The 20,972-nt window shown below is 36.4% G+C and overlaps 1 protein-coding gene across 2 annotated transcripts in view; it reads left to right on the forward strand.

Moving 5' to 3' along the window:
- The window catches only part of LOC126879115 (uncharacterized), a 72,119-nt gene that overhangs the window by 16,765 nt on the left and 34,382 nt on the right, over positions 1-20,972 (forward strand). For both annotated transcript variants that reach the window (XM_050642061.1, XM_050642060.1), the window contains exons 7-8: positions 12,632-12,783; positions 17,971-18,177. In XM_050642061.1, coding sequence (XP_050498018.1) covers positions 12,632-12,783; positions 17,971-18,177 — 359 coding nt within the window. The remainder of the gene's footprint in view (positions 1-12,631; positions 12,784-17,970; positions 18,178-20,972) is intronic.

The following is a 20,972-nucleotide window of genomic DNA, read 5'->3' on the forward strand; positions in this document are numbered from 1 at the left end:
CTTCTCAACCACAAGCAACCATCAGCACTGAAAACAATCCTGAACCGAACGATTTCGTCTTCCAAAGAAGACAAATAAGACAAATGTCTTACGCCAATGCCGCAGCCAATCCACGCCCCAAAACCCAAGCCAGAAATCAAAACGTCATCAACGCCATAAACGATCCCACACTGTCCGAATATCTAATCAAAGATCTCCCAAAAGATCTTTGTAACAAACGTACCTTCTTTCGGCAAATAAATGCCACCACTCTTTTGTCCAACAAAATTCACTCTTGTAAAGTTCTCTCACATGGAATCGCACATCTTCGACTTTTTAATCCTATAAATGCAGGGGATATCGAGAAAGCTATCCACACAGCAACTGGCCAAACCATGGTTACGGTCCACAGCCGTAGCAGAAATGCAAACACTTCCGCTAAAGAGCCTACCTATCTCCTCTGCATTACCGGAATCGACGTAGATTACTCCGAGCAGGAGGTCACCGACTTGCTCACAGAACAGCAATTCCCGGTCGAAAGACTGTGGAGAGTCAAAGCCTATAAAACAGGCAAAGACTCTAAAGTGATCAAGGTGGTGACCAAATCCTTGGAGAGATTTACGTCAGCACTGAGCCGAGGCATAACTCTAGATGGCGAAATCTATAATGCCGAACTCCCTCATGGCTCCGACCCTACAATCCCTACCCCAAAATATTGCAGCAAATGTTGCATCAACGGACATTCCATCGACGAATGCCCTCAAAAAGCATTCGTCTGCCCCCACTGCGGCGGTAACCACAAGTCCAGCGCCTGCACCAAACAGCAGGAACCCAAATGCCCGAATTGCGGCGGTGACCACCCCGCATACTCAAACAAGTGTCCACAAAGACACACCATTCCCTCCGCCCAACACGAAATACAGCCACTCACGATCGAAAGATCATTCCCCCCTTTCGAACTCCCTACTGAAACAAAGAACATCTTGTCTATTCAGACTGCTCTGTTGCTTAACTTGTTGCCTGAACTTCGCGAGCATATCGCTGCAATCACGGCTAATCTGATTAGCCAAGTCTACGACCACTCCACAGTGGTCCACGGGTACGGGAGCAATGTCACGGTGACATTCCGCCCCAACCACTAAACACCCCCCTTTTATGGATTTCACCCTAGGCACAGTCAACTGTCAGGGTCTCTCCAAAAAGAGACCCCTCATCAAGAATATCCTGTCGAAGCATAACATCCAGATCCTCGCACTCACAGATACTCTGTCGAAAAACGATCCACACTTCGCAGGATATTCGATCATCCATCGAAGCCGTTGTCAGGTTTCACGTGGGAATGGTATTCTCGTGAAACACGGAATACCGCACAACATACACACATTCCCACAAAATTTTCGTCCACCTGATGTGGACTTCCTGGCAATTGACGTGCACATCCCCAACAACGAAACCCTCACGATAGTCTCTTACTACAAACACCCGGATCAACCACTCAACAGGCATTTGCTAGAGTACTTTTCGAGGCTCGGCAAGGCTGTGTTGATGGGCGATCTAAATTGTAGACACACACAGTTTGGTGATCATCGTCAAAACCCAGAAGGCATCCGCCTCACGGATTATCTACTAGACCTTCCTATTTCAAGAATCACCAACACTGAATTCACGTTTTTGAACGCCAATGGGGCTTCTATTGTCGACCACATCCTAGTTACTAGTAACATTCTGGATCGGTTCGGGGATAGATGCCACATAGGTGATTCGATAACGTCAGACCACGTACCTCTTCTTGTCGACACCGACATACTCATTCCAAAACAACCAAACCCTCCAAGATCTATAAGAGACTATCGTCACGCTAACTGGACTGAATTCCAAAACTTCATCACACAAAATCTCCCTATGTTAGGCGAACTCGATACTAACGATAGTATCGACACCAGTGCAACCAATATCGAGAACCTCATCACTGAGGCGATCACGCACGCAATTCCACTCAAACAAATAACTTATACATCACCGGCACTTCCACAATACATCATTGCCAAAATTCAACAAAAACGACGTCTTCTACGTCAATACAAGGCCAACAGAAACCCACTTATCAAAACAGAGTACAACCGGATCTGTGCCAGGATAAAGAGGGAGATATCTGTCCTAACGGCTCGCCGGTGGGAAGATGCTACCTCAAAACTGGACTACAGAGACGGAGGTAAATTCTGGCAAAAATTTAAAGTCCTAACAAAACAAAAATTATCTCAACCATCTCATCTGTTGGTCAACAATCACATAGTCAATTCCCCAGAAGGGAAAGCCGAAGCATTCAGAAATTCGCTTCAAAACAATTTTCAAACGCCAGACAACCCGAACTTTGATCGCATATTTAAATTCAACACAGAATACATTGTAAATGTTACTCTCAACCACTACATTCCAGTCTATGATCCTATCATGGACCCCCTCACAGACAGGGAAACGGAGAGCTTTTGCCAAATCGGCAAAAACAGCGCTCCCGGACCTGATGGCATCAACCGAAGGTGCCTCAAAAAACTTCCAGAGAGTATCATCCCTCTTCTAACTAAAATATTCAATGCATGTCTCAAAAACAGCCACTTTCCTACTCCTTGGAAAGTGGCCAACACCATCATGCTTTTGAAAAAAGGCAAACCCCCAACCGACGTGGAATCCTATAGACCAATTTCATTAATCAATACTCTGGGTAAAGTTCTTGAGCTAATCCTAAAAGAGAGGCTCAATAACTTTCTCGAAAACCACAATATCATACCAAAATTCCAATACGGATTCCAGTCAGGTAAATCTACTAAACATGCATTAATAGACTTCACTACCAAAGTTACTCAAACCATCAACGATGGTTCATTCGCCATAGCCACATTTCTGGATGTGCAGAAGGCTTTCGACCAGGTCTGGCACGACGGGCTTGTTCGGAAACTTCTGGACATCGGGCTTCCATTGCAATTTACCAAAATTGTACACTCCTACCTCCACAATCGTACTGTCAGAGTGAAAATATGCGATCAAAAGTCCACCCCCTTCACTCCACAAGCTGGAGTTCCCCAGGGTTCAGTCCTAGCGCCGCTGTTGTACATTATCTACAACAGCGACATCACTAACCAAAATATCCCAGGTACTCGGCTGTTTCTCTATGCAGATGACACGACTCTGCTCTCAACTACCTCTCGATACAACCCAAGACTCCTCTTCAGAAGAGCCCAGGCTCTGTTGGACGGCGTCGGCGAATGGTGTTGTAAGTGGAGAGTCACGCTCAACGCGAACAAAACAACAACAATTGTGTTTCGCGCCCCTTCTGTGTCAAATAGAATCATTCGCAATGAAGACGACCAATATCCTCTGAGTTTGTTGGGAGAAAGGCTTGTTGTTAGCCCGACTGTGAACTATTTGGGAGTTCTGTTTACCAGGACTCTCAACTGGGACGCAGATCTAAAGGCAACTTTAGATAGGGTAAGGAACAGGGCCAGACTTCTCAACGCTCTCTCTGGAAAAATTGGCAAGACACACAAGAACACTCTCATTCACACTTACAAGACCTTTATTCGACCCGTCATGGAGTACAAGTCATGTATCTACTCTCTTTGCTCTAGACAAAAACAAGAGAGGTTGTTGAGGACAGAGCGCAGAGTCTTGCGTAGATGTAACTATGAGCACTGGCGATATCCCTCAAACGAAATCCATAACATCTCGAACACCCCCAAAATCACCGAGAGAATAAACTCTCTGAACAGGAACTTCACAATCAAAGTAATCAACGGCCCCCCTTCCGACACCCAAGAATCTCTCAAATGTTCCTGTTCATCTTCCGGCCACGTACTCCACCGAAAGCCCAAACGCAAAAAGATTCATGTACCGTCCGCTCTAATGCAAACATGCATTGACGAACTCCCGGTGGAGTACGAAAACATCCTTGAGGCTACCCCGTTAGCCTTCCGTACCCACCTCTAACATCTCCTCTTCCCTACCCCGAACAGGGAGAAGTTGGTTTTTTGCGGTTTCCCAACTTCATTGCACAATTATACCTGTTCGTCCCAAGAAAATAGCCGCAACTATTTTCTCCACTCGAACGCTCACTGTCCACGCTGCGCTCAAAGCCACCTCCTGACCGCCGACGAGGGACGCAGGTTCGCCTGTCGTTGTACAATGGTTTCTAGGGAGATTGGTCGAGAGCAAAACACGGACAGTACACGTAAATGTCTATGGAACCAACAACAATCCATCAAACTTTCTTCTCTGTTGACTTCTTAGCCTTCTGGACACCACCGTCCGGCATAACCAAGGATCCAAGAACACCAGGACACGGCGCTTGCCCCAGTGTGTTTTTCGGACTGTTTGCTTTTGCTGCCAACACTAAACATTCACCACAAACCCTGAAGAGGACAAAATCCTAAACGGGGAAGCACATTGTACGCATTTCTTCTTAACATTATCAAGACAAGCAAATCAAACAATGTAGTAGTAGGGGTTAAATATACTTCTCATTTCTTCTTAAAATACATTAGTCATCAACTTTTTTGCAGAATATCTCGCTTAGTTTGTCTCCCTGTTATTTCAAGTTGAATACACCGATTTGAGCATGCAGTAAAAAAACAAACTCTTCTTACCTACCATATCCCTCTTTGTATTTTAACTAGAGGATTTATGAAGGAACGGATCCCTTTGTTTTTTTATAACCTACTACTATTTTATATAGTTTTTTTGTTAGATGCATAGTTTTTAAGGTATTCGCAAAAATCCGTCCGAAAAGGTGTCATTTTTCAATGAAAATGGCCAATTTTCAACCACGAATAGCTCAAAAAGTATTGAATTTTCAAAAAATAATCATAGAACAGTTTTTGCTTAAAATTAGGTTCTCTACCGTGGCTATTTTAGGGGTGCTAACCCCCCCCCCAAGATAAAAGCGCACATCGGCATAGGGTAGACTTTGTTTCTTGAGCTATTCCCTACTTACTGTGAAAATATCAAGTAAATCGATGTAGTAGGATGGAATTCGGAGCCAAATACCCTCATTGACTGCCTTATGTTCCAGTGTTCCAATATATCAAAGCCTGTCCGACTAGACACCCTTAAGCTATTAACAAATTTTCAGCTTGCTATTAATCAACTTTTTTTTGGTACGCGGGATCCAGACCTATTTGATTTTTGAGGAATTTACGGAAACAATAATAACAGAAAAAAACGACTGCAGTGCTGAAATAAAAGTTATTATCGAAAAAGGTTCCCAATCAACTTAAAAAAAAAATGATAAATGTTCTTTCTACCAGATATTTATTGACATAAGATTTTATGGATGGGTCACGTTAGGAACGGTGTTAAGAAAAATGAACTAAAACAGTGAGTCAAAAGAACAATAAAGGAAAGTTAACAGAAACAAAATGGCATCTTGCGACTTATAATCTAAGATAAAATAAAGGACAGAACAAATGTGGGAAGAAGGTGAATTTCTTGGCTGAAAAAACCTAATAGAATGGTATGGTTGCAGCTCAAAACAACTCCTTTAAGCAGTCACTTCCAATGTTGGATGACGAATGTCCAAGAACAAGACGCGCAGAATCGTGGAGAGTGGAGAAAAATGGGAGAGACCCATGTCCAGCAATGGACGGAAGAGGTTGCATGATGATAATGAACAGGCAAAATTCTTATTGGACCTCGGATTTCGGACAATTAATCCGGTCAACTTAGACATCAAAATGCTTGGCAAATAACAAAAATTGCCGGAGAGCCAAATTTTGGTGGAGAGCTAGGGTATACCATAACAAATAAAGTGTAAAAAGTCCCCATCGATCCCATGTGTGCGTCAAAAGTTATTCGGGGTTAAAGGTCAAAATTTGAGATTTTTTGGATTTTTTTCGAAAACGGTAAGTTTTATCAAAAAAAAACTTTAAACCAAAGTTGTAGATCTTAAAATTCTCTACAAAAATAGTCCTTACAAAGAGTCACATTATACATGATATGCACACGTTTCCACACCACCTGTGCGGTAGTGTACTCGGCGCGTTTTTTTACCGTGGATTCCCCTGTAGGCCTACTCCACTAACTGTTTTGACAATTTTAGGATAATTTAAGGAAACAATACCGGTCAAGTTCTAGATATTACCTTATTATTGATAATGATTATTGATATTGCTATTGATTAATAGGTTAACTATTGTTTTGATTTCTTGAGATATTTTAATCAGATTCATATTCTTGAAAGTCTACTTCAACAGTCAAGTCTTCTTCGATTTCATCTTCTTCCTCTTCCTCTTGCTGGATGTTCAAAAATTGTTCAAATGTGACTGAGTCATTGGTCTCTTCATTAAAATCACAGGAGTCTTCCTCTGTTGTACTAAACTGGACATTTGAGCAAGACTGACCTTGGCAGTTGGTACACACTAGAGAACACAGCAACCCGACTTTTTTACATCCACATTTGGCACTACAACCTTTTTTGCAATTGCAAAAAATAGTGTTAAGGAGTTTTTCTGGAGCAGGTGGGAGTAAGATTTTAATCGGTTCCAGAGTGTTATCTATTAATTTCCAACCCCAGTCTTCTGAATTCAGTTCATTGCCTAGCCATGTTTGAACTTGATAATATACTTGATACAAATGTTGAAAAGCAGATGCTGATGTTGGAGGAAGACATGATAGTTGTACTTGTTTCTTATTTCGCGTATTTTTTACAAAAGTTAAGTATAGGTATTTATCAAGACAAATAATTTTTTTTGGAGCTCCATAAACCGCAAGAAGAAAGCGAATTCCTTCCGTAATTATTGTTTGCGGTGTAGAATCAAGTTCTGTAAAAACTTTACAGCAGTCAGTCAAATCTTTTTTTTCGAATAATTTAAGTACTGACGTTTTGCCCCTTCTGTACATTGCGGACGTAGTGTCGCAGCCGGTTATCGCATGTAAAAATAAAATGTACTTTTGGCATTTGGGATAAGTCGATAAACTATTCGAAGAATATATCTTTGTTCGCTGTTGATATTTATGGAAGGAATTCGCTTTCTTCTTGCGGTTTATGGAGCTCCAAAAAAATTATTTGTCTTGATAAATACCGATACTTTTACCGATAACTTTTATAAAAAATACGCGAAACAAGAAACAAGTACAACTATCATGTCTTCCTGCAACATCAGCATCTGCTTTTCAACATTTGTATCGAGTATATTATCAAGTTCAAACATGGCTAGGCAATGAACCGAATCCAGAAGACTGGGGTTGGAAATTAATAGATAATACTCTGGAACCGATTAAAACCTTACTCCCGCCTGCTCCAGAAAAACTCCTTAACACTATTTTTTGCAATTGCAAAAAAGGTTGTAGTGCCAAATGTGGATGTAAAAAAGTCGGGTTGCTGTGCTCTCTAGTCTGTACCAACAGCCAAGGTCAGTCTTGCTCAATTGTCCAGTTTAGTACAACAGAGGAAGACTCATGTGATTTTAATGAAGAGACCAATGACTCAGTCACATTTGAACAATTTTTGAACATCCAGCAAGAGGAAGAGGAAGAAGATGAAATCGAAGAAGACTTGACTGTAGAAGTAGACTTTCAAGAATATGAATCTGATTAAAATATCTAAAGAAATCAAAACAATAGTTATAACCTAATAATCAATAGCAATATCAATAATTAATATCAATAATAAGGTAATATCTAGAACTTGACCGGTATTGTTTCCTTAAATTATCCTAAAATTGTCAAAACAGTTAGTGGAGAAGGCCTACAGGGGAAACCACGGTAAAAAAAACGCGCCGAGTACACTACCTCACAGGTGGTGTGGAAACGTGTGCATATCATGTATAATGTGACTCTTTGAATCGCGATATCTCAGGAATGGCAACTCTTAGGAAAAAAATAGTAAGGACTATTTTTGTAGAGAATTTTAAGATCTACAACTTTAGTTTAAGGTTTTTTTTTTGATAAAACTTACCGTTTTCGAAAAAAATCCAAAAAATCTCAAATTTTGACCTTTGACCCCGAATAACTTTTGACGCACACATGGGATCGATGGGGACTTTTTAAACTTTATTTGGTATGGTATACCCTAGCTCTCCACCAAAATTTGGCTCTCCGGCAATTTTTGTTATTTGAAATGTCTATATAGACCGGGTTAAATGGTATGATTATTTTTTAAGGGGAAAAGAACAAAATGCAAAATTTTGACGCCTGTCGAAATTTTCAATGTATTTGAAATGTTATCATTTTTTTCGAATTCTGAGAAAACTAATAAGTATTTTTGTAAAATTTAAAGGCAAAATGAAAGATTACTTTATTGCCGAGGGCTGAAAGTCCCTTAGAATAAATAAAAAGTTTATTTGAATGAGATATTTGAAATTAAAAATCACACTACATTTTCTCTTAGTTTTTCACCCCTGTAACTTATTAACATAAACATTATAGAAGTTTTCAGCAACTTTATGCTCTCGGTAATAACGTAAGTCTTTCATTCTGCGTTTAAATTTTTCAAAAATACGCATTAGTTTTCTAGGGATTCGAAAAAAATGAATCCCCATTTAAATAGCATTGAAGCCGATAGTTCGTACCCATCCCCTTAAGTACTCAAATAACTGAAAAAGTTGAGTCACTACTTTCTCTTCTTCTTCTACTTCTTCTTCTTCTTCTTCTTCTTCTTCTTCCTCTTTATAAGCAATTCTGCTGTATTTATTCTTTATTCTTGGTATTTATCATTTGGCGGATTGATAATTACCAACGTTCTTGTTACTTTCTCTTCGAAGGCAATATTATTTATTCTAATTGTTCTTCTTCCTTGCCTAGCACAATTTCATTTCCTTCTGTCAAGCTGTTTTTTGAGTATTTTGTCTTTATACTTACTTTGATTCCCTATTCAGTCTAGTCACAACATAGGGGGTCCCGTGGGCACTTTTAGGTCGCCGCGATTTGATGTGGTGGTATTATAGGCTTTTTGGGTCACTGAATCCAATGGAAGTGGTCTGGGAGCCCAAATGTGGTGCGTTTAATTGTTATTAACAAATTATGGTAAAATTAGGTGTTTTTCAGGAATTATTAGAAGCCCTGTAAATAAATTGATAGTGTTAAGGTCTTCTCTGGTGTATTTTTGGTCGCTGAATCGAATGCGACTAGTCGCGATTACTCAAAATGTGTTCCTATTTTGTTAATAACAAAATAATTGTTTATTCGCCGAAAAGCTCGAAATCCGTTATCTAAAGCAAGTTTGTAGTCTTTCTCATAGTATTTTTTATACGCTAAATCGATTGTCACTAGTCGTGATAGCTTAAACTACGTTCCGACTTTGTTATTAATAAATTATTGCAAAAATAACGGTTTATAGTACGTTTACTCACGGTTTATGTAAATTTTAAAAAACGACTTGGAATGACATGAAATTTGGCATGCACGTAGCTAACATGTCAAACAAGACAAGTGATATTGTGCCGATGTGTGCTTTTACCCTGGGGTGACTTTCACCCCGTTTTGGGGGGTGAAAAAAGAGACCTTTAAAATAAGTCCAGAATTGGATAAACTGATTAATTCTAAGCAACTTTTGTTCTATACAGTTTTTTCACTAAGTCAATACTTTTCGAGTTATTTGCGAGTGAATATTTTTCAACAAAAAAACCAAATAACTCGAAAAGTATTGACTTAGTGAAAAAACTGTATAAAACAAAAGTTACTTAGAATTAATAAGTTTATCCACTTTAGGACTTATTTTAAATGCTTCTTTTTTCAACCCCCAAAAAGAGGTGAAACTCACCCACAGGGTAAAAGCAGACATCAAATCGCGGCGACCTAAAAGTGCCCACGAGACTCCTATGTTGCGACTAGACTAATTTAGCATTGTGTCCCTAGAAGTGCGATTCTTTTATTAGTAACGTCAGTTATGATCTGTAACCACATCTGTTATCTTTTCTGTTACCTAACTATTTTGACTTAGGTCATTGTCTTTTCTAGCGTCATTACTCGTTTCATCAATTAAATCTATTTATAATTGTCTTTGATGAAGGTCAAGAAATGGCAACAGGTTGTCACGGGCGCCCATATAAAAATTGTCAGGAGGGGGGCAGACGGGAAGATGTTGCACAGTATATTTTGTATACTTTGGATAACCATATATAGTTTTAGCGCAGTCACTGAAGGTTTTCACCTCTTATTTCGTTGAACGTTGAACCTCAATCGATTTTCATGAAAAGTGGTGAGTAACTAGAGGATACCTCAAGGGACAAAGGTGACATGATGCCAATTTGCGCATTTACCCTGGGGGTGGATGCCACCCTCCTTGGGGGTGAAAATTATTTTATTAAAAATAATAAAATAATACCATAAATCGATAGAGAGGCAAATTACATATAAGCAAAATTTGTTATATAAAGTTATTAATATAAATCAACACTTTTTGAGTTATTAAAGACCAAAGATTTTATTTTTTCGTAAAAAATGCATGTTTTAAAGCGGTTTTTCACATATACTTATAACTCAAAAAGTATAAGCTTTTAAGAAAAAGTTATTACAGTAAAACCTGCCACATCCGGATCAATGTGGCGACAGACCGATCCGGATATGAAAAAATCCGGATATCAAGACCACTACTTCTTTTACAGTATCTGAAACGTTTTCTCCTTCATACATTCCAGTAATCAACGCCGTCAATAACTTTCGTCGATAGACACGTTTTATAGATTCTATAATACATTATTTCGCCATCTTTTAGTTCTTCTTTTAGTGCGTTGTCCAACAGCAGGACTGCCTTTCTCGGTAGATTGGGGAGGATCTACCGGATATGGGGAGGTCCGGATATGACAGGTCCTGATATGGCAGGTTGTACTGTATTACTGAAATTGAAGATAATAAAAAACTGAATACACACCTCACTTAAAGAATTAAACTAATGTTAATTCAAAGTGAGTTATTGCCAATTGAATGTATATTTTTTCGATGAGTACTCAAATCTAAGTATTCAAGCTTAAATAACGGGAAAACGATACAATTTATAAACATACCTGCTAAGCACTTGTCAAAATACTTCGGAATACCTATCAAATGAGCTTCAGGACAAGTTATTAGCGTCAAAATTAAGCAAGTTATGATGAAAATAAGAGAACCCCTTCGAATTTTTTAGGAAAAAGTGAAAAATAAAACATACGCCATTTCCACAAAAATTAAAATTTATAGTAATCCTTACAAGAACTTATACAGAGTGGGCCAAATAAAAGTATCCACCTCGATATTTAGCAGTATTTATTAGATTTTAAGAAAATGACGAAACAGGTCAATTTTTGATCAAAGGGGGACACATTTTTACGGTACATACATCTGTCATTTGTCAACCGCCTCCCTTCCACATCCCCCACCCCTTATTTTTGAAACCCCCCACCCCTTAGCTTATTTGAAAGGTTATTCAATTCTCTATTCAGTAATATTAACATTGGCATAATTGTTTGTACATAGTGTCCAAGAAAAGTTATTTTAAATTAAATTAATTGACACAAAAAGAAGAATGTATGTAATTTATTTAACTCAAAATATATTCTACTGCTGACAGAAAACGAAAAAAAAAATGTTTATTTGATAAATAAACTTTTTAAAAGATAAATTTTGAAAAAAATTTGGTACATAAATTTTAATATTAACAAAATGTTCAAGGACTCATTTGATAGATATTTTAAGTGCTTTAACACATTTTTAATAAGTTTATGTTATAAAATGCATCATTTTCCCGTTATTATAACTTGAATAGGTACTTAGATTTTTTACTCGCCGAAAAAAATATACATTCAATTATCTATAACTTACTTTTAGTTAACAGCAAAATGCTTTTCTACTAAGGGGTTTATTTCATTTTTTATTAGCTTCAATTTTGGTAATAATAATTTTTTTTGTAAAAACTTATAGTTTTTGAGTTATTGATGAAAAATCGGTTAAAAACATGCTATTTCTCAAGAAAAATTAAAATCTTTGATTTTTAATAACTCAAAAAGTTTTGATTTATTTTAATAACTTTATATAACAAATTTTGCTTAAAATTTGTTCCTATATCGAATTATGGGGTTATTTTCAATAAAATAATTTTCACCCCCGAGAAGGGGTGGCATCCACCCCCAGGGTAAAAGCGCAAGTTGGCACCATGTCACCTTTGTTCGTTGAGATATCCTCTAACCACTCACCAACTTTCATGCAAATCGATAGAGGTTCAACGAAATCGGAGGTTAATAGCTCATATCCACCTTCAGTGACTGCACTATTTACAGCACCCGAAAAGCCAGGGGGGCACGGCGCCCCCTCCTGCCGATGGGTATGGGCGCCCATGGGTTGTATCAAATACAAATTTACAGTCTATATTTTTGTCATAGTCCAAAACAGTTTACTGGTATTAGTGTCTGACCTTGAATACGGGTTTTATTCCAATAATTACAGCAATGTTGAGTAAATAAAATCGTCAACACATATTTTTAACATGATTCAAATAGTAGGTCTCGATATTTTATTGTTCTTAATAGTTGTATGATGATAAACAAAATGAATTTTTTACTTCACCAATCAAAATTTTTCGATTTCGATCCTCAACTTTGCAAAATAAAAAAAAATCGAGCCGAAAAATTGTAATAAATATAGCCCCTTTATCATCTAAACTGTTTTGATATAATTTCTTTTCTTTTTCCAGGTAAAATAATGGCCCAAAAAATATTCGGGATGCAAAATATATTCCATCCAGCCCTCAATGATCCCAAGAAACAGGCACACATTTTCACTATCATGGCCAATTTACAGGACCACGTTTTAATGAACAGGCTAAGAGTCTGTGAATTTTTCAAAGTATGGTTTCATCTTTTAACGAAATACTTTACATTTAACAATTTTTTCTACAAATAGCTCATCCGGAAGAAAAGTGACACAACTCAAAAAATGTTCAATTCCAGTTATCGCACCTCCGCTCAAACAGTGTCATAAGTCAAAAAAGCAAAATATCGAGACAACGACGTTTAAAATTTGTGCTAGAACTATTCCGGGTTTAATTTAAAAACTATTAAAATTAGTATAATAATAATAATAACTATTATAGTAAGTTACAAAGGTTTTTTAAGCTCTACAGAATAGTGTACATATTAATAATTATGCTAACAATATTTAAAAAAAATATTTTTTTTGAGGTGTGACACTATACAGATAAAATATTGAAAAATTTACGAAATATTATTTCTCAAAAGTGGCACTTGCAGTATAGTGGAGTCACTGAAGGTGGATATGAGCTATTACCTCCGATTTCGTTGAACCTCCATCGATTTGGATGAAAATTGGTGAGTGGTTAGGGGATATCTCAAGGATCAAAGGTGACATGGTGCCAACTTGCGCTTTTACCCTGGGGGTGGATGCCACCCCTTCTCGGGGGTGAAAATTATTTTATTAAAAATAACTCCATAATTCGATAGAGGGACTAATTCTAAGCAAAATTTGTTATATAAAGTTATTGAAATTAATCATAACTTTTTGAGTTATTAAAGATTAAAGATTTTAATTTTTCCTGAGAAAAATGCATGTTTTTAACTGATTTTTTATAAATAATTCAAAACCTATAAGTTTTTACAAAAAAGTTATTATTACCAAAATTGAAGATAATAAAAAATGAAAAAAATTCCTCACTAGAAAAACTTTTTAGTGTTAACTAAAAGTGAGTAGGTAATTGAATGTATATTTCTTTCGGCGACTACCCAAATCTAAGTATTCAAGCTTAAATAACGGGAAAATTATGCATTTTATAACACAAGCTTATTAAACATTTGTCAAAGTATTTAAAAATATCTATCAGATGAGCCCACGAACAAGTTGATAGCATTAAAATTTATGCTCCAAAAATTTTTCAAAAGTTATCTTTTAAAAATGTTTCCAAAAAATGTTATTGTTTTTTTTTTTAAATAACTCCGTTAATTTTGAGACATGAGATTCGCCTAAAAACCATTTGAAAGCTAATACTAAGGGCTTTTAAACCACGTTGAATTTAATTTTTTAAACCCCTTACTTTTTTAAAAATAAAAGGTTAAATTGCCCGGTTACATGGTTCTCGCAGGCAAAATTTAAGCTTTAAACGTTTCTATCTCGGTTATTTTGTACCCTACAGAAATAGTAAAACAGGTAAAATATTTGATACAAAAAAACTAAAATTTGATTATATATCATTTTTTTCGTATATTGAGTATTTTTGGAGTTATTATTAAAAGAAAATGAAAATTACGATAATCTGAAAAATTCTGATTTTTTAAAATTATATCTTTTTTTCAAAAATATGCATTCTAAACCGGTCAAAATTGTTGAAATCATTACTTATGCTATTATAAAGAAACGCTTGTAAGGATTTCTATAAATTTTAATTTTTGTGGAAATGGCGATGTTTTATTTTTCACTTCTTCCAAAAAAAATCCAAAGGGTTCTCTTATTTTCAACATAACTTGCTTAATTTTGATGCTATTAACGTCTTATGGAGCTCATTTGATAGGTATTCCGAAGTACTTTCTTAAGTGTTTAATAGGTATATTTTGTAAAATGCATCGTTTTCCCGTTATTTAAGCTTGAATACTTAGATTTGCGTACTCGTCGAAAACAATATACCTTCAATTACCGATAACTTACTTTGAATTAACATTAGTGTAGTTCTTTAAATGAGAAGTGTATTCAAATTTTTATTATCTTTAATTTTGGTAATAATAACTTTTTTGTAAAAGCTTATAGTTTTTGAGTTATACGTGAAAAACAGCTTTAAAACATGCATTTTTTTACGAAAAAATAAAATCTTTGATCTTTAATAACTCAAAAAGTATTGATTTATATTAATAACTTTATATAACAAATTTTGCTTAGAATTTGTCCCTCTATCGATTTATGGTATTATTTTTAATCAAATAATTTTCACCCCCGAGAAGGGGTGGCATCCACCCCCAGGGTAAAAGCGCAAGTTGGCATCATGTCACCTTTATTCCTTGAGGTATCCTCTAACTACTCACCAATTTTCATAAAAAAATGATGGAGGTTCAACGAAATCGGAGGTGAAAACCTGCAGTGACTGCACTAGTACAGAGTAATATAATATCATTATTCTTATCTGGTTGACAGACTTATAATTTTTAATCATGTAACTTAGTAAAGTAACAACATTAAACAAAAAATACTGCAAAAATAAAGATAAATAAGTGACAAATGTGTCACTTTTCTTGAGCTCATACGCAGATTGTTTTGAATAAAGTAATCACATAAAATATACTGTCTTAACTCGACAAACGACGCTTTATATACATCTGACATGGACAAATGTCTTGCACAAGTCGATATGTGACACTGTTTATGTTCGGTGCACCGTTGATTTTGGTTAATCATATGACTGACATGACTGTAGTGTCATCCGATGACAAATACTTGAACCGTCTTGAACTATTAGGGCCAATTTCTCATATCGAGTTTAACTCCAATTTAACCTGAACTTATTTTAGTGAACGTCAGTTTAAAGTCAAAATCTTAGACAAGGAAAGAGAGAGGACGAGTAATCCTATGACCAAAAGTGAAGCCAAACCGACACCAGAGATTCTGATCATCGACGTATCTTTGGGGTATTGTTATGCATTGGGTATTTAAAATAAAAACATGAAATGTATTTAAAATGAAGAATTTGTGTACGGTAAATGTTTTATTAAGTTGCTCATATTACGTACATATATTTCAATACATACATATGTTTTTATTACGAATTTTAGATGATGATTTACTTTATTTTTTATGAAATTTTAACCTTCAACGAACACCCACCACTGGCAACCCATTGTTATTTTTGACGTGACCGCCATGTTTTTGGTGACAAACAAACCAAAAACTGGCTTCACTTTTGGAACGTGTGTGTTAAATGAGTGTTACTCGTCCTCTCTTTTTTCCTTGTCTAAGGTCAAAATCGTCTTTCTCAATTCACGTTAAACCGATGTAGTGTAGGAAACAGAGGTTGAACCTTGCAAAATGGACATAAGTCCGGTTTTATTTTTTTTTCTGGTATATCAAGGGGTGCTTATTATGAGAATAACTTTTTCTTAAAAAATTTCCTCCCGGAAGCCGACTTTTCACCCCTTTAAAGGGGGTAATTTGTGGTTTTTGTGGAACGTAGCCCTTCCTGTACCTTTTGCAAAAAATTTCTTTTATAGAAATATGAAGAGGACTATATTTTCTACGATTTATTTCCCAACAGCATATGTCTATCACCCACCGTTTAGTGGGGGTAGGGCCCCAAAATTGACAAGTTTTTAAAAAAGATGTTTTAAAAAAAATTATTTTTCCCTAACTGTAATGCAAATTAAAAAGAAATCCTGCGGCAATTATTCAAAAATAAGTGACTGATTTTTTAGTATAGGTTTCACGTAAGGGTAATTGCCCTTTTTTTAATTACAGGGTGTTACATTTTAAAAAACCCCTTTTTATACCATCTGAACCGTTTATGATAGGATAAAAAGACTTTCAGCGATTACCCATGTATTAATGCTATTTACAAATTTGTATAATGCACCTCCATTTTTCCCCCGGAACCACCCCAAAAAAAGAAGAATTAACAAAGAAAGTGATTTTCTTGGAATCCTTCACACACAATGCCCTTTATTAATATACTTTATATATCATTTTGTGCACGTTATTATTACCCATGCATGGACACCAAAAATGGGGGGTTGAACAAAAAAATTTTTTTTTGCTTTTTGATCCATATGGGCATATGCTTCATCAATAGTGTTCTTCAAAAATATATATGGTTATTGCAACATCCCTACGGAAACCAATCCTATCCTTGAAAATATACTGCAGAAACTACCCCTATCCCTTGGCGAGCATGTTTTTACGATTTTCTCATTACCTATGCATTCTTTTTAAACAAAACTTATACAAGGTTAAAGACCACTATTTACTCTAAAAATTAGGTCCTATTCATTTTTTTCGTATAAGCAACCGTTACGGCACAGTGGCGCCGTAAACCTCAGATATGCTTTGGCGGGCTCCAGTTTTTGTTTTTTTTTCGTCACCTGTTCGTTTTATTGATAAAGTACTTATGTAAGATAAAACAACACAGTGTAACCTACAAATTATGACTTATGCACATTTTACATTCTTTGCGCCCCGAAGCCACAGTGGTGGCCCAAAATCAATTATTGCATATTTTCGCCACTTACAAGCATTTTATTGCATTAATGCTACCTTAATAGCACAATATTTACCCTTAAGTGGTCGCTAAGCAGCGGCGGATCCAGGGAGGGGTGATGGGGGCGATCACCCCCCTTTCAAACCAAATGATATTATATTTAAAGATTATTTTTATAGAAATTTAGCCAATTGGCACCCCCCTCTTAACGATGCTGGATCCGCCACTGTCGCTAAAGCATAAAAAGTACGCCATTCTTATAAAAATAATAATATAATTTAAGTATTTCTATAAAAATAAATGCATATTTTTATAATAGGATAAGTTTCCTATATAAAGGAAAATATTCCTCTCATTGGCTGTATACCATAATAAAAAACTTACCAAGGAAGTAAAACTTCACTTGTAGGTAGATGGTATATAAATTTAATAAAAATTTTATCTAAAATGATCCAAATTGGATTGAAGTGGGTACATCTATAGTACAAAAAACACACAAACGTTTTCGGACCAATCAGTCCATCATCAGGTAGAAACTTTAGATCCAAAGTAGTTGGAACTAGCTACATAGTTAGGTCAAAAGACCTTAATATTACAATAATTAGGATATTTCGGCTACAACAATGTCGACAATAAGTCGATGTTTAAAGAATTTAGAAATGTAGTGGTAATAGTGTGGTCTTCATCTTGGCTTCAAACTGACAGACTTTCAGTTTGAAGCCAAGATGAAGACCACACTATACTACATTTCTAAATTCTTTAAACATCGACTTTTGTCGACATTGTTTTTTGAGTTGTGACACTTTTCTTCCGGATGAGCGAAATACTATCAGTATCAATACTTTCAGGACTTCGATCCGCTAAACTGCGGCAGGATAACTATATCCCAATTCCACAGAGGTCTAGACGCTTTAGTACTAGCAGGAAAGCAAAGATTTTTTCTTTCTTTGCCAGATGTTGAAGCAATAACGCACCAATATCGAGATCCTTGTGATCCCAGTAGGGTTTGTTGGAAAACCTTTGAGGATGATATAGATCACGTCTTCACAGTTAAGGTACGCACTATTTTAGTAGCTTTGTTTTTAAACCAAGAGGAGTAAACTAAAAAGACAGATTCACATCCAAGAACGTCACTAGAAATATCACCAAATACATCTTCTTTTTTGGTTGATCGTATCGGCCTTTGACGGTAATCCATAAATATTATATTATACTAATACGTCGCTAAAGAGTTCTAAAAACAGTAAAAACAATTGTTTTTTTTTATAACAACAGACTATAAATCTAAAAATTAAAGGAATAACGCAGAAAATACAAAAAACCTCTAACATAACTTAATTAGTCTATGAAATGCCAATAGTGTCAAAATTTTATAAATGTCATTAGGTACTGTCAAAATTTGATAACAGTGGGGTAAACTTGCCCGAGGTTGGACCAATTACAAACAAACTTTACGCTCAGGAAATTTGAATTACTCCTCTTGGTTTAAAAACAGACTATACTTAGTTTCTTATCCATGAATATCTTATCCACTATAAAGACAATTTAATGTTGATATAATCTTTTATCACTTTTCCTTTTTGTATTTTTCTTTTATTTATTACGATTTACTTATTACGATTCTTCTACCTCTAGTTATCGGTTATTATTCTATTTTGCCTTATTCCAAGATTTTTTTCATTTATTTTTTGTCCTATTATTCTGTCGTTTTTATTTTTCGTTTGCTGTTGACGATAATGAACCACCAATACCAGAAGTGACGACAAACACAGAAATAAATATTGAGTAGGAAGAGGTAAAGAAAGCATTAAGAAAATTGAACATGGTCGTGTTTAGCTCCAATATTTTGCGTAGTATTTTACGCTTGAATATTCCCAAAAGTTTTTCATCCTTCTGCGTTAAGGCTGATTCACATAATAGCTCAGGTCACGCTCCGCTCACGGTCAGCTCAAGCCACGATCAAAATATTCTCTCGGAGAAACCACGCAGTCAAAAAAAGGGACGGAACTTGACCGTCGTGTTTAGTGCGAATAGGATGATTAAGATGCGTGTAAGAATAGTTGACCGAACCTTGAGCTGAGCGTGAGCGGACCGTGACCTGAGCTATAATGTGAATCAGCCTTTACGGTTCATGTCTAATAGGTGAGGACCGGCCTCAGCAGTTTTTGTATATAATAATTTTAGTACTTCTTTGGATGTTTCTTGAGAGGAATTGTTTTTGGAGTCAATAGCATGCTCTATTTGTAAGGGTTATTCGTCGTTTAATGTATTCGCTTGTTTTGTTTCTATTAGTCACTACCCTAATAGCACACGACGTCCAATGGACGTCCAAAATAGGTCCATTTTTGGTCCTAACGTCCATGGACTATAAATGGACGTCCTTTGGACGTCCCATGTTGGACGTCCTTCGGAAGGAATAAATATGGACGTCCTTTGGACGTCCGACGTTGGACGTCCTTCGGACGGAATAAAAATGGACGTCCTTTGGACGTCCGACGTTGGACGTCCTTCGGAAGGAATAAATATGGACGTCCTTTGGACGTCCGACGTTGGACGTCCTTCGGACGGAATAAAAATGGACGTCCTTTGGACGTCCGACGTTGGACGTCCTTCGGAAGGAATAAATATGGACGTCCGACGTTGGACGTCCTTCGGAAGGAATAAATATGGACGTCCTTTGGACGTCCGACGTTGGACATTCTTCGGACGGAATAAAAATGGACGTCCGACGTTGGACGTCCTTCGGATGGAACAAATATGGACGTATATATACTGGACGAAATACGGACAATTCCCTAATAGCACACGACGTCATTTGGACGTCCAAAATAGGTCCATTTTTGGTCCTAACGTCCATGGACTATAAACGGACGTCCCATGTTGGACGTCCTTCGGAAGGAATAAATATGGACGTCCTTCGGACGGAATAAATATGGACGTCCTTTGGACGTCCGACTTTGGACGTCCATACTGGACGAAATACGGACGTTTTATGAACGCTTATATTGGACACATTATACCAATTACGAGATCAAATAGCAAAATAATTCAATAAAATATTAACTTGCGTTAACTTTACGTTAATGAAATACAGTCAAACCTGTCACTAACGGCCACTAAAATGAAAGAACTATTGGCCGATATAGAAAAGTGGTCGTTATTGCCAGTTTTTGTAGCCTAGATATACAGTACAACCTGTGTTACTGGCCACCTGTACTAACGGCCAGTTTAAAAATTCCCCAAACCAATTATATCTAGACTACAAAAACTGGCAATACCGGTCACCTTTCTATATCGGCCAATAGCTTTTTCATTTTTAGCGGCCGTTACTGACAGGTTTTACTGTAATTAGTGTGGGGAATTTTTAAACTGGCCGTTAGTACAGGTGGCCGGTGTTGGCAGGGGGCCGGTAACACAAGTTTTACTGTAGTTTAAATCGATTAGATCGAAAGATTAAATCTTAATTCAAAATTGTATATTAAATTATTACAATTATAAAACTATATAGTTTAATATCCAAAACATGTTTTGATTTCATGTAATGTAATGAAAATCTTATTTGTAAATTATTGGTTACAATGTTTAACAACAGGAAATATTCAAGAATAAATAAAATAAAAGTTTCCCCTAACAACAAAACATTCCAGGAATTCTACTATCAAAGTTCTATTCCGTGAACATCTGATTAAATTATGGCTGGAAAGTTACCACAAGATATTCTATGAAAAGAGTACAATGTCCTCCTGGAGGGGTAAAATTTTCCATACTCTAAAGAGAGGCCATTTACTATTCAATTTGCGTTCATTTTCAAATTTGCCGCGCGAGTATCTATGTAGCGTCGCGTGGTCAT

The sequence above is a fragment of the Diabrotica virgifera genome, chromosome 1 (genome assembly GCF_917563875.1).
Source record: "Diabrotica virgifera virgifera chromosome 1, PGI_DIABVI_V3a".
Taxonomy (NCBI): Eukaryota; Metazoa; Arthropoda; class Insecta; order Coleoptera; family Chrysomelidae; genus Diabrotica; species Diabrotica virgifera.